The following is an 11252-nucleotide window of genomic DNA, read 5'->3' on the forward strand; positions in this document are numbered from 1 at the left end:
CATTGAGCCAAGCCACACTAGTTTTAGCCACGAGATCTTTTTTTTTTTTTTTTTTTTGCTTGCGAATGTGGAAACATTCTCAATTCCACGGCGACGAGTGTCGCTAGATCCCTAGATAGTGAAGCCCTGAAAAGTCAACAGCACAAAGGGGTCTACTTGACGAAACAAAATTCTTCCCCATTATATGTACACAAAGTCTCACTTAGACCCAGCCCCCTTCCGCTTGTCCCTAATCTCTACCTTTTAACAGAACGACTTGTCTCCGACAGAGGCGATACCCACCCCAAGCTAAAATCATCCATGAAACTGAGCCAGTGCCAGTACTTGGACGTGGCCATTTCAAGATGGCAAGACTCTCAAGTATTCCAGGAGTTCGGGCACTTGGCTCTCGCCTATCTTGTCACGGAGACTTTCTCCCCGCAGTCCGGTCGCGTCGACGCCGACCCCGCGTGCAAGCAAGGACATGGCCATAGTCCTGTAGCCATGCATCGCTGCGCTACAAAGAATATCCGCCATCGCATGGTTTGTTTCCAGGTCTTCTGTATGCTTTGTCTTGCTCAAAATGAGTTCGATGAATCGGAAGAGGGTGTCCGTCGCCATGGACTTTGGCTGCGCCTCACCAAACAAATCGTCCAGTGGCACTATGTTTTCCACGAAAGCATACAGTGCGCACCTTGATTTGTGCTCTTCGTAAAACTCCATGGCGCCAGATGCTAAGATTGCTTTGAGAATATCTCCGACGTATTCATTGTAGGCTACCGGGAATTGCCTCAAATGTTGAAGACTGCTCAGGCTAAAAACTGTTCAAAATAGCCAGCCAAGTGTCAGAAATGAGTGTCCATCCAAAGAACGCTAGTCAAAACAATGGTTCCTTTTTATACTTACGTTTGTGAAGAGAATTTCTGCAGAATCTTTCCCAGAAAGTCAATCCCGTTGTGCCCTTGCTTTGAACTACACTTGGAACAAGCAAAAGATCGATAACGCAAGAACGGGTTTTCTTGTTCGGGATAGGAATGGGATCATCAATACTTGCTAGTCTGCGAGCATTTTCGCAGAAAAAGTCAATCCAGCATTCAAAAGCCGTCAATCCTCTCTTGTCAAGTCTCACAAGCAAGTCGTTGTCGGTGCCGTATGACTGTGTCAGTGTCTTGACAAACTCTGGGCTGGCGTAGGGACCGAGAAAATGGTACGCAGTACTGCCGTCACTTGCGATGACACCGGGGCACAGAGCTCCGGCTTTGTCGAGCTCCTTGAACATCAGGGGCTCTTCCACCCATCTTGCAGCCATGTGGATCATTGGCACATCGCTGGCAAAGGATAAAGCATCATGAGAACAAATTTCAAGTATTATCATGCAGGATTCAAATACACCCTTGGGGCCGTGGTAATTCCAAACAGCCTCTGCCAATGGTGTGCGCCCGATTGTAGTAACGGCACGCAAGGATTCTAGGGGATTGGGACTGCATTCGACAGATTGGTCGTTAGGTTTCGAGGTCACCATACAAGGATGTGAGGGCAAGCTTACTCTAGTTTGGCGAGGGCCCTTAATATAACCACGTCATGATTGTACGCAGCAACATGCCACACACTTCTGCCATCCTCGGCGCGACAATCGATGTCGGCACCGTAGCGCAAGAGCATCTCAAGCACCCCGGGCGACTCAACCAGGTGCAGAGGTGTCCTTCCTCTGCCGTCTTGAGCACTGACATCGGCCCCAAGGTCCAGGAGAGCTTGGATCCACCAAATTATGTCTCGAGTTGGATAGGGGATCTCGGCAAGCAAATGAAGGGGTGTCTGCAGACCAAGTTCCTTTGAAAAGGATGGGTCAAGGTCAGTCGGGTGGGTTATTGACCTGTTAATGGGTCGACGTGGATCTTGCAACAGGCGTCTGATCCAGTCAACTCGATAACCCTCATGAGCCCTTGACCAAAGGGCCAAAAACTGCCAGTCTTCACAGTCGATTCGGCGGTCGACGTCCATCCGAATGCACTCAAGCTTGTTTTTTCTACCGATCCTCCACGCTAACCGCGTAAGATATTTTGGGGTGCATCGGTCCGATGAGCGGTAGTCTTTTTCACTGTTGTCATCCTCTTCATCTGTGTCTTCTTGATCGCTGTCATCTTCATAGTCCGACTGATAATTCGGTTCTTTGGCATGGAGAGCAGCATCAAAGTCCAAGATGTACTGGCAGACGCCGTTTTGAAAGTCCAAAAACCTGCCTGGATCTAGGCGTTCAAGGGTGTCTGCAAAAGATTCAGTGTATATGATACCACGTCCATAGGTCTTGCCGGAAAATCTCTCAGCTATTTTGATAAGCAGTTTCAGGTCTTGAATCTCGGCACAAAATAAAAGCGCATGCGCGCCCAAGAATGGTATTTGAACCTCCTCCTCAGGGTCAAGGTTACGGTTGAGCACATATGCTATTGTACCTCTCACGTCAATACTCGTGGGTCCAGCCACAGTAGAAACGGTCGCCAATGCCCTAGAACTGACTGTGTCGGTCATCAACACGCGAGGGCCAACGAGAGCAATTTGTAACAGTTCTGAGCCCGCTTGCTGCTTGGAAGCGTATAACCTAGGGTAGAGCTGTCTGCATTGTTGAATGTACGAATCAAGTGGTGCCAGAAGTGGCGAGAGACCAAGGCTTACTGCTATATTCAAAGCAGTGTGCACATGTTTTCGAAAGATGCCTGGGTTTCCTGTTGGATCTTCGGATGACAGGCCTTGGAGCCTACCACGACCGTTGTTCCCGCAGTGGGTTCGTGAATATGCATTCAACCAATTCAGAAAGTTGTAGTACTCTTTAAACAGCTCCAGTGCCAACGACTTGGTCTGTCGCAGAAAACCGCTGCCGATGAATGGCCACCATGCAGCTGCAAAGTCGTAGAAAGGGTGCTTGAGCCGACTCATCTGTGCTTGGCGCTTGTCGCGTTTAACACTATGATCTGGCATGTTGAGGAAACGGAGACAGGCAATAGCAAGGGATGATTCGCCCTTTCTCGAGTCGAGATGGCAGATGTTCCTCTGAGCAAATTCAAGAAAACTGCGATTGTGGATGCAGTAACGGTATGATTTCATAGTATCAACGTGGTCGCCCCGAACTTGATCAGCAGGGAAATTCACTTGTATCTCGTGAGCAAAGAGGTCAAAAAGCCAACAGTATTGACTTTCGAGTTCACGAGATGATTTGAGTTCATCCAGTGATTTTGCTTCGGGAGAAAGTGCTACAGACAGCCCTTCAAAGAATGCTCTCTTTGAGCATGCCATGCTGGACATTTCTGATCCTAGTTTGGTTATGACAAGCAGCCATTCAAGAGCTGTCTTGAATGTATTGTAACGCTCTGCTACAGTCGAAGGAAAATCAGCAGCAGAGCGTGTTCCTAGCTGCAAGTTTGAGCCGTCGGACTTTGCCAGTTCTACTACAGCTTTGTAAAAGTCTTCCATGTGGGTGTATTGTGGAGGTTTTGGTTGATCTAGTTCCAAATGCAGCTTCTCAAGGCGATCTCTGTTTTGAAGATACCATAAGCGGCATTTTGACAGCTGAAAACTAGATAGTGCAGGTTAGCGTACAGAGAACAAATGGGACTCTTCGGGGGAACGGGAACAGAACGGATTTCAGGGACGCTAGGTACAAGGCAGAATTATGAGATCAAGCCAACTCACTGCACCCCGGAATCTGGTGAGTTCCTGCTAGACTTCAAGACAAAGGTCTCCAGCTCCTCTGGTGTTATGTGAGGAGTTGAGGCGTTGTATTTAGTTTGAGCAGCAGCCTCCTTAATGTAGGCTTTAATGTCATCAAGATTCGAGCCTATCTCATGGATGGCATATTCTGTTGCTTTGGATTCAAGTTGCTGGCAAATTCGGTCCCATGTTTCATGGGGCAGTGGCCGACTCAGCACAAGGATTTGAAGGCCTTTGCATTCAAGAAGAATTTCAAGTAGCTTGGAAGCAATCTCGGGTATAAGTCCGTCAAGTCCATCCAGGATAATGTAGGCTTTATTAGACAGGCCGAGAAGGGTCTTGATCAGGGGAACCAGCAGCTTCACATCTCCGAGGCATGAGAGTTGTGGGCGGAGTTCTTGGACGAGACGAATCTCGCGGGCGAGAAGAAAATTTAGATAGACTTGCCATGCCTTTGGATGTTGGGTCAGGATCTGAAGTACCAAAGGCTGCAGGATGTCACGAAGTCCGTTTGCTTCATGAGGGTTGGCAAAGTAGTAACAGAGCGGTACAGTATGCGTCCCGAACTGCTCGCTGAGCTGCTTCAACAGGGCGGCGGTGAGGAAGGTTTTCCCACAACCTGCAGATCCTGAAAGCAACACAAAGCGATATTGGCCCCTGAGCCACTGCTTGACGACATCGATTCCTAACAGCCACTCGCCGGTTTCTTCGCAGCGTTGCTCAAGCAGCCATTGTAACTTGGTGTTGCTGTGGTGATATTCCCAATTTGACCGAATCAGGGGTTGAGCCTCAGGAGGTGCGCGATTAGTTATGACCGTGAAAGCATGGTCGTCTTCCTCATCGTCTTCCTCAACAGGAGCTTGATCCGATGGCAATGAACACCACAGTGTTCCAACCGCTGCTTCCCAAGTTGTGGAGTAAAGACTTATGTCAAACCGAATTAAGATAGCCAAGAGATCCTCGTGGAAACGTCTCAGATTAGCCGCTCCAGGGAAGTCTGCTTCTCTCGATGCTTCATCATCTTGCCACTGATCTTGAAGGTCACTGAGTAGATCTGCACAGCGGGTCAAGCAGGCGAGTTTGGTGTTGCTTGCAGGATTGCTTTGCGGCGACTCATCGCTGAGAACTTGTAAATGCAGTAATAGGGAATGAATCACGCCAGTCAGACGGAGAAGGAGGCCAGTTAGCGCTTGAAGATCGGGATGGAATGGCTCGGTCAGATGCTTCTTCGTCTGATGATGCAGCAGTCGATGTACCGACCCAGCTGCCTGCGCAATATCCCTCACCTCTTCGAGGATTGTCGGTGGCAAGGATAACGAGTCCATGCTCACGAGTTAATTTAGGCGAGATCTATGGGCATTAAATAATTAATGCACAGCTCAACGCCCATGGTTGCGAAAAGTTGAGGTGAGGGGGGAGCAATTCGAATCATGGTTCAGAAGGTTTGGCAAGGAAAGGACCTATCCAATCCAATCCAATCCAGGGAGGATGGATCTTTGTGGAGCTCTCATAGTGTTTAAACCTCAGGATTATACTGTTCTTTCTACTTACTTTTAGGCCTGATATAACAGTACAAGGTTGAACTTGAACTGTCTGACATACATTCATCTGCAATTCCCCTCGCCCTCAGTTTGCGATTGGGCCGGCCATCCTCCAAACCAAACTTGTTGGTTGTACATTCCTAACGTCGAAACCAAAAACTGGGAATCTCTATTTTTTCAACCCAGCAAGCCAGATATCCCCCCCCCCCCGAACCCGTTATCTTGACATGAGCAGAAGCTGCAGCTCATTTTCGTACAGGTTTGTTTCAATGTCGGCGTTTCGAAACGTGGGCATATTTCGTCCAATTTTCTGACCGGTACCTTGCGATGTTGTACATGCGTGATCGGACCTTCACAGGTCAACTTTGATTTGATTTACCTCATATGTTTTGTGTTCTTATTGCTATATTGGAGATCAAAACTAGATGGTATGGACTACTCATCGGCCAGCATGGTGGTCTACTGAGTGACAATTTCTACCATATTGACTCTACTAGAATAGACCCTCCAACCAAAACCAGTCGACAAGTGAGCTCACTGCTTCCGATAGCTCTTCCGGCCATGCTTTTCTCCACCTTCACGTCACTAGCTGTGATTCTGGGCGCAGGTATCCCCTCTTTGGCATGCGGAATCAACAGAGCTGCCGACCAAGGTCCTGGTCCAAGTCTCAGTCTCTCTAGGCGTCACCTAAGGATGTCAAAACGACAGACTCGCCCACCAGGAACTGATCCTCTCAAAACTCTCCGCATCCTCAACCCATATCCAGGAATTTTTGCCTACTACGACGGCCGTACAGGTGACCGATTTCATTCGGATCGATCCAATTGGCTTGACGATGGCGCGTTCACTTTGGGAGTTTCCACATACTCGATCGTATCGGGCGACACGGCCCTCCTCTACGATGCAGCCATCACGGAGTCTCATGCAGAGGCCATGATCACACATTTAAAGTCAATAGGGGTCACCAAGACTACCACGGTTTATAGCCACTACCACACGGATCATGTTGCCGGCGCCGGGGCCTTGCAACGCGCTGGCACAAACTTCACCGGCCACGAGCTGACAGTGAGCACGCTGAAAAGGTTGGCTGCGGACTACGCCGCTCTGGACCCGCCAATCCCAAAGGTCTTCCCGCCGACCACCACCTACAAGGACGTGGCGACAGTCCAGGTCGGCGACCGCACGGTGGAGATGCACCACTTCCACGTGCACACCACCGACGGGACGGTCCTCTACCTCCCCAAGGAGCAGATACTCTTTGCCGGAGATACCCTCGAGGACACGGCCACCTTTATCGCCGAGCCCGATTCCATCGACACCCACGTCAAAGAGCTCCAGCGCATGGCGACTCTGCAGATCGGCAAGATCTTGCCGGCCCACGGCAGCCCGGATCGTATAGCTGCGGGAGGCTACGGGCCCGAGTTTATAAACGCAACCGTGCGGTATCTCAACGCCGTCAACTCACCAGTGGCTAGGCCACCTGCGTGGAGCCAGAAGCTGCAGGAGGTGGTCAAGGATGATGTCGCGGCAGGCAACCTGATTTACTTTGCGCAGTATGAGGAGGTGCACCAATCGAACGTGCAGAGTATACGGCAAGTGAGAAGGGGTGGTGGCCAGTAGTGAACCAGTCTTGCACATTTATTTGTGTGACATTGTTCATGTGAATTATCAGTCGGTTGTATGTCTTCCTCGATAGCTTTGTTGGTTTCCCCGGGACTCCATAATCACATGTTCGTATCTCCAGGCTCTACAGGCGCTGATTTATACATACGTATAATTCGTTCGCTATATGTAAAGGCTTCGGTGATAATGACAGATTATACAGCTTGACCTGCTGGAAACGATATTGAAATGTAAAGTGTGGCTTCTTGCTAGCCTTACCATACCGTGGGCTCCAAAACTGTCGAATGTTAGGCCATTTCTGTCAGCTTCTCATCCATTGTTAGTCAGTCTACCACCTACTATATAACGTTTTACTGTTTGAGCAGCAGCTTCCCCACCCAGAGGATGATTGGACGATCGTTCCAGGTGCAAACAGCCTGCAAACAAGATTCCTGATTCATGGACATAAAACTATAATTTAACGAAAGCAGACGGCTATCCTAGCTACGGCATCGGCACAAAGCCCTTATCAACCCACCGACTCCCATCAAACAAGACGTGCTTCAGGTAATCGCGATGGTAGTCTTGGTTGTACTTGCACGGGGTGGGCCGGTTGTCCGGCGATATGACCTCGAGGTTTTGGCATTTCGGTGCCGCTACCTCCAGCCCAGAATTGTCATATTTCAAGCCGTGTGAATCTTGAAAACTGTACGACATGATGTTCACGAGAATGTATCAGAGGTAGCAAGCTGCAACCCTAACTCCCGGCTCTGTTGAAGAGTTCACCCGAAGCCGCAAGTACGAGGGAGGAATCGAAGGTTGTATGACATCGACAAAAGTGAAAGGGCAGGGGCAATATAACTGCTTATACACCCTGCCACCCACAACGATTGTTTAATGGCCGCAATAAGCCTATACTATTCTTTGGGTATAATATGACTCGGGAGGCGATGCCTGCAGTGAATCCTTTCCTGGGCGCACACTTGTCAACCAACCAAATGTCCTTGGAGAGCCCAGTACTGCCACCGAATAGCAAGTTTGGGGATCTTGGAAGTAGGAATTCGGGGGGCTAATTTGTACTTTGTGTTTTAGGAACAAAAGAGAATGCTTATGGTTGACATGGTTTAATGCTGTGCTCCTAAGAGATGCGATGCGATGGATATAGCGGCGCCTGCCGCTTTTACCGTCTTAAAGTGCACAGGATTAAAAAAAAAAAAAAAAAAAAAAAAAAAAAAAAAAAAAAAAAAAAAAAGCACTTTAAGTCACTGCGAATTATTGCAAGAACAATCTTATGTATGCATAGCCAAGGGGCTTGGCAGGAATCTAAGCTGACTGAAGACAACATGAACAAGAAGGGGCGAGGCCGTCCTGGCCTGATGAGAGCCAACTAGCCTATAGCCGCTCAGTTTTAAGGTTGATATGATCTACTCAGGGTACACGAGCCCCCAGCCACACTGTCGGTCCAGACAGGGGAGTTGTGTCCAGAATAAAATTAGCTGCAGTGGTGTGGTTTACTTATTCCGGCACGTCTTGAAGATTTGGTCTCTTGCTATTGACAAAAATTGATAATACACATGTGGAATGTATTGAAAAATGGCAAAAGTTTAGCAGTCTTGCGGTTTATGTGGATCGAACACATGACCTTCAGATTTAGAATGGGCTGAAGTGGACTTCAGTCTGACGCTCTCCCAACTGAGCTAAACCCGCTATTCCTTATTGGATGATCTGCCTCTTTATCTATACTATATCCACTATCTTTTTCAACAGAAGACTCCAACCAAGCCAAAACATAGGCAGCGGAGCCATCCCGATGCGGGGGCTTAGCTTCATAGCCCATTATCCAACATCTCCATATCTTGGGTTCCGATGTCGGGGTTTTTGACAGTTATAAGCGGTTGGTTTCTCACCCACGTATAGCAGACTTGATCATTGTAGCACGTATCGCTTTTTGGTGAGTTAAAGACGCATATGCAATCCTGTCTTGTCCCTGTAATGGTCACGGAATCACACCCTATGCCTTCATTGCCATCTCCTTATTGGATGCATACCTTGGCTGACGGAGAAACGGGACATTTGTCAGGTGATACATCTCATACCAGGCTCGATCAACATGTCAACCTCCGGATTTAGTTTCACTGGTGAGGCGAACCCCGGGCCATTTTGAGGACGCGTCAAGGGGAATGCTCGATATACTAACCGGTTCATCGTCGTCCATGATGCTCTTTATCTTGCAGTCTCGCCTTGTGAGACCAAGGATGACATCATCCAAGGCCACCGCATCGCAACCGACACCTTCGGCCGCCAGACCAACGACAGGATCTGGCAAGGGTTCAACCCGGGCTGGGACACACCCGAGGGTGAGGCGGCCGGCGCACGCCGCCTCGTCGAGCGGTGGGTGAAGTCGCAGGCTGCCGACCAAAAGGACGAGCAGGGCCGGCCTTTTGTCGTCTTCCTCAAGGCCACCGCCCCGGACCCTGACAATGGCACGCCCGTCGTCGCCGGTCTGGCCATATGGGTGCAGGCTTCGGCCGTCGAGGGCAAAGGTGCGGTCCCCGTGTTGGACGTGGGCGAGGCGCAGGACCTGAACGAACTCTGGCCCGGAAACGACACAGAGCACCAGTATCTGCGGCAGGCAGAGAGGGGTCTGCATCGGAGGAGGAACGAGGTCATTCGGGAAAAGGCCAACCAGGATCCGCCGGCAGTGTTTGCCTTGGACATGTGCGTGGTAGACCCCAAGTTTCAAAGGCGAGGCATCTCCCAATCCCTGGTACAGTGGGGTATTGATGAGGCGAGGGCCAGAAACGGACTGGAATGTGTCACGGAAGCGTCAAGCATGGGTCGCGGCTCATATGCCAAACTAGGCTTCAAATGGGAGGGTGATGAAGCTGTGGATATGGACTATGGGTTTGATGATAGGTTCAAGGACCGACCTGCACCGCCAAACCTGTTCATGCGTACGGGGTCTTTGACAAAAAGCTGATTCTTCAGCTTGAACCGATTAGAGTGGGCAAAGGCATTCTGCATTTTCTAGATCAGAAAATTATTGCAGCCAGCATCTCAGCGCAATTCTCTATTTTTGGATGCCATCCTTTACCCTCTCCACACAGCCGGCCCCGGTGCAACATATGATGCCGGTGAAGTTGCGACAGTGTTCAGGTTGACCAGAATACCCGGGTCTGTGCTCCTATAAGCCCCTGGGAATGCAACAAGAGGGCCGGGAGTACCGCTGCCACCACCAGAAACGTTGATCTGTGAGCAAGACAGGTAGAACTGTGCCTTGTTGGCTTGCGAAGCCATGTGCAGAGCAATGTGCTCCACACGCAAGAGGTACTCGCCGTTGGGAATGTTCTTTGGAATGGTAGCTGGCACTAGTGTATATTCATCTACAGATGTGTGCACAAATTAGTAACTCTGTCCTCCGTTCCATTATAAGAGTGGCGATATAATCTCAAGTCTTACTCTGTCCGGGCCAAAAGAGCTGCTTGTTGTTGTCCACCTTGGGTGTCTCGCTACTGTATATCTTGAACCAGACAGCCCCGGAGCCGTCCCAGGTTTTGGCGCTTTGTCCTGCTGGCACCTTAGCCATGTAATACTGTGTCGGGCCTGGATGGTTGACCTGTTGAGTAGAGACATAGTGCACTGTTGCTCCGGCGGGTACCTCGGCGACCTCGGGGGCATTATGAGACTGGTAGCAGCGTATGTCGGCAACGGTAGGATTCTCGATCCCCTGCTTGCTTTGTGCGTTCTTGGTCATACGTGTTGCAGTCCAGTCTGCTGCTTCGGCCTTGCCATTGACTACTAGGCGAGGGAAGGTATCTGTATTGATTGAGTGAGTAGAAACGTTGCAAATGTTACGGAAGAGACCAGCAGGGTCAAAATACTTACAGTGTGCTTGTGCCGTTGCTGCCACTAGCAGCATGGCAACGTGTCCCTTCATTGTAGATTTTAAACTTGAAGCTGTTCTAGGTGGCGTGCTTCCTCTAAACTGGTCGCCTTTGATCCTGGGGGCACCTCCTTGATCTTCTGCAATGGGCCTAGAAGGCTGCTTTTATATCTCGAACAGTCCTGATAATATTCAAGATAGAGATTTCGGCATTTGACGCCAAGACTGGGGACATATTACTTTAATTATATTTGACCACTCAAAAACCGGGTACTGGTGGCCATTAATATGGCATATGGAAGATGAAGTCCCGATGATCAACACCGGCAGCTCCGAGTTTCTGTTTAGCCGACCAGTCAGAAGCTCATTGTTCTCAGTAAACAATGTTCAGTCTAGATTCTTGGGAAGCACCCACCAGCCCGTAGATTATGTGGACCATATATCTGCTACAGCTATAAATAGCGTCTGCTGTGGTTATTTGACCCTCGTGTGAGACAGCTTGCCTTGGAGAGAAAGGATTGGTACACGGGGGGGGGGGCTGTCTC

General features: G+C 49.6%; 4 protein-coding genes across 4 annotated transcripts; 2 read left to right on the plus strand and 2 right to left on the minus strand.

The window, feature by feature from the left end:
• Positions 1-12: 12 nt before the first annotated feature.
• Positions 13-5006, minus strand: PgNI_01158 (uncharacterized protein; the record flags this gene model as incomplete). The annotated part of the gene is made up of 4 exons (XM_031121233.1): positions 13-800; positions 886-1460; positions 1526-3547; positions 3664-5006. 4 exons carry the CDS (start codon positions 5004-5006, stop codon positions 340-342), a joined length of 4401 nt encoding a protein of 1466 aa, XP_030987059.1. The 3' UTR covers positions 13-339.
• Positions 5007-5915: 909 nt separating this feature from the next.
• On the plus strand, positions 5916-6842 carry PgNI_01159 (uncharacterized protein; the record flags this gene model as incomplete). Its single annotated transcript, XM_031121234.1, has 1 exon — positions 5916-6842. The coding sequence occupies one exon, from the start codon at positions 5916-5918 to the stop codon at positions 6840-6842; it is 927 nt and encodes a 308-aa protein (XP_030987060.1).
• A 2092-nt stretch (positions 6843-8934) lies between these two features.
• PgNI_01160 (uncharacterized protein) lies at positions 8935-9804 on the plus strand (the record flags this gene model as incomplete). Its single annotated transcript, XM_031121235.1, has 2 exons — positions 8935-8962; positions 9059-9804. The coding sequence occupies 2 exons, from the start codon at positions 8935-8937 to the stop codon at positions 9802-9804; spliced, it is 774 nt and encodes a 257-aa protein (XP_030985934.1).
• A 110-nt stretch (positions 9805-9914) lies between these two features.
• On the minus strand, positions 9915-10761 carry PgNI_01161 (uncharacterized protein; the record flags this gene model as incomplete). The annotated part of the gene is made up of 3 exons (XM_031121236.1): positions 9915-10207; positions 10284-10640; positions 10710-10761. The coding sequence occupies 3 exons, from the start codon at positions 10759-10761 to the stop codon at positions 9915-9917; spliced, it is 702 nt and encodes a 233-aa protein (XP_030985933.1).
• Positions 10762-11252: the final 491 nt, after the last annotated feature.

Source organism: Pyricularia grisea (assembly GCF_004355905.1).
Source record: "Pyricularia grisea strain NI907 chromosome Unknown Pyricularia_grisea_NI907_Scaffold_1, whole genome shotgun sequence".
Classification (NCBI taxonomy): domain Eukaryota; kingdom Fungi; phylum Ascomycota; class Sordariomycetes; order Magnaporthales; family Pyriculariaceae; genus Pyricularia; species Pyricularia grisea.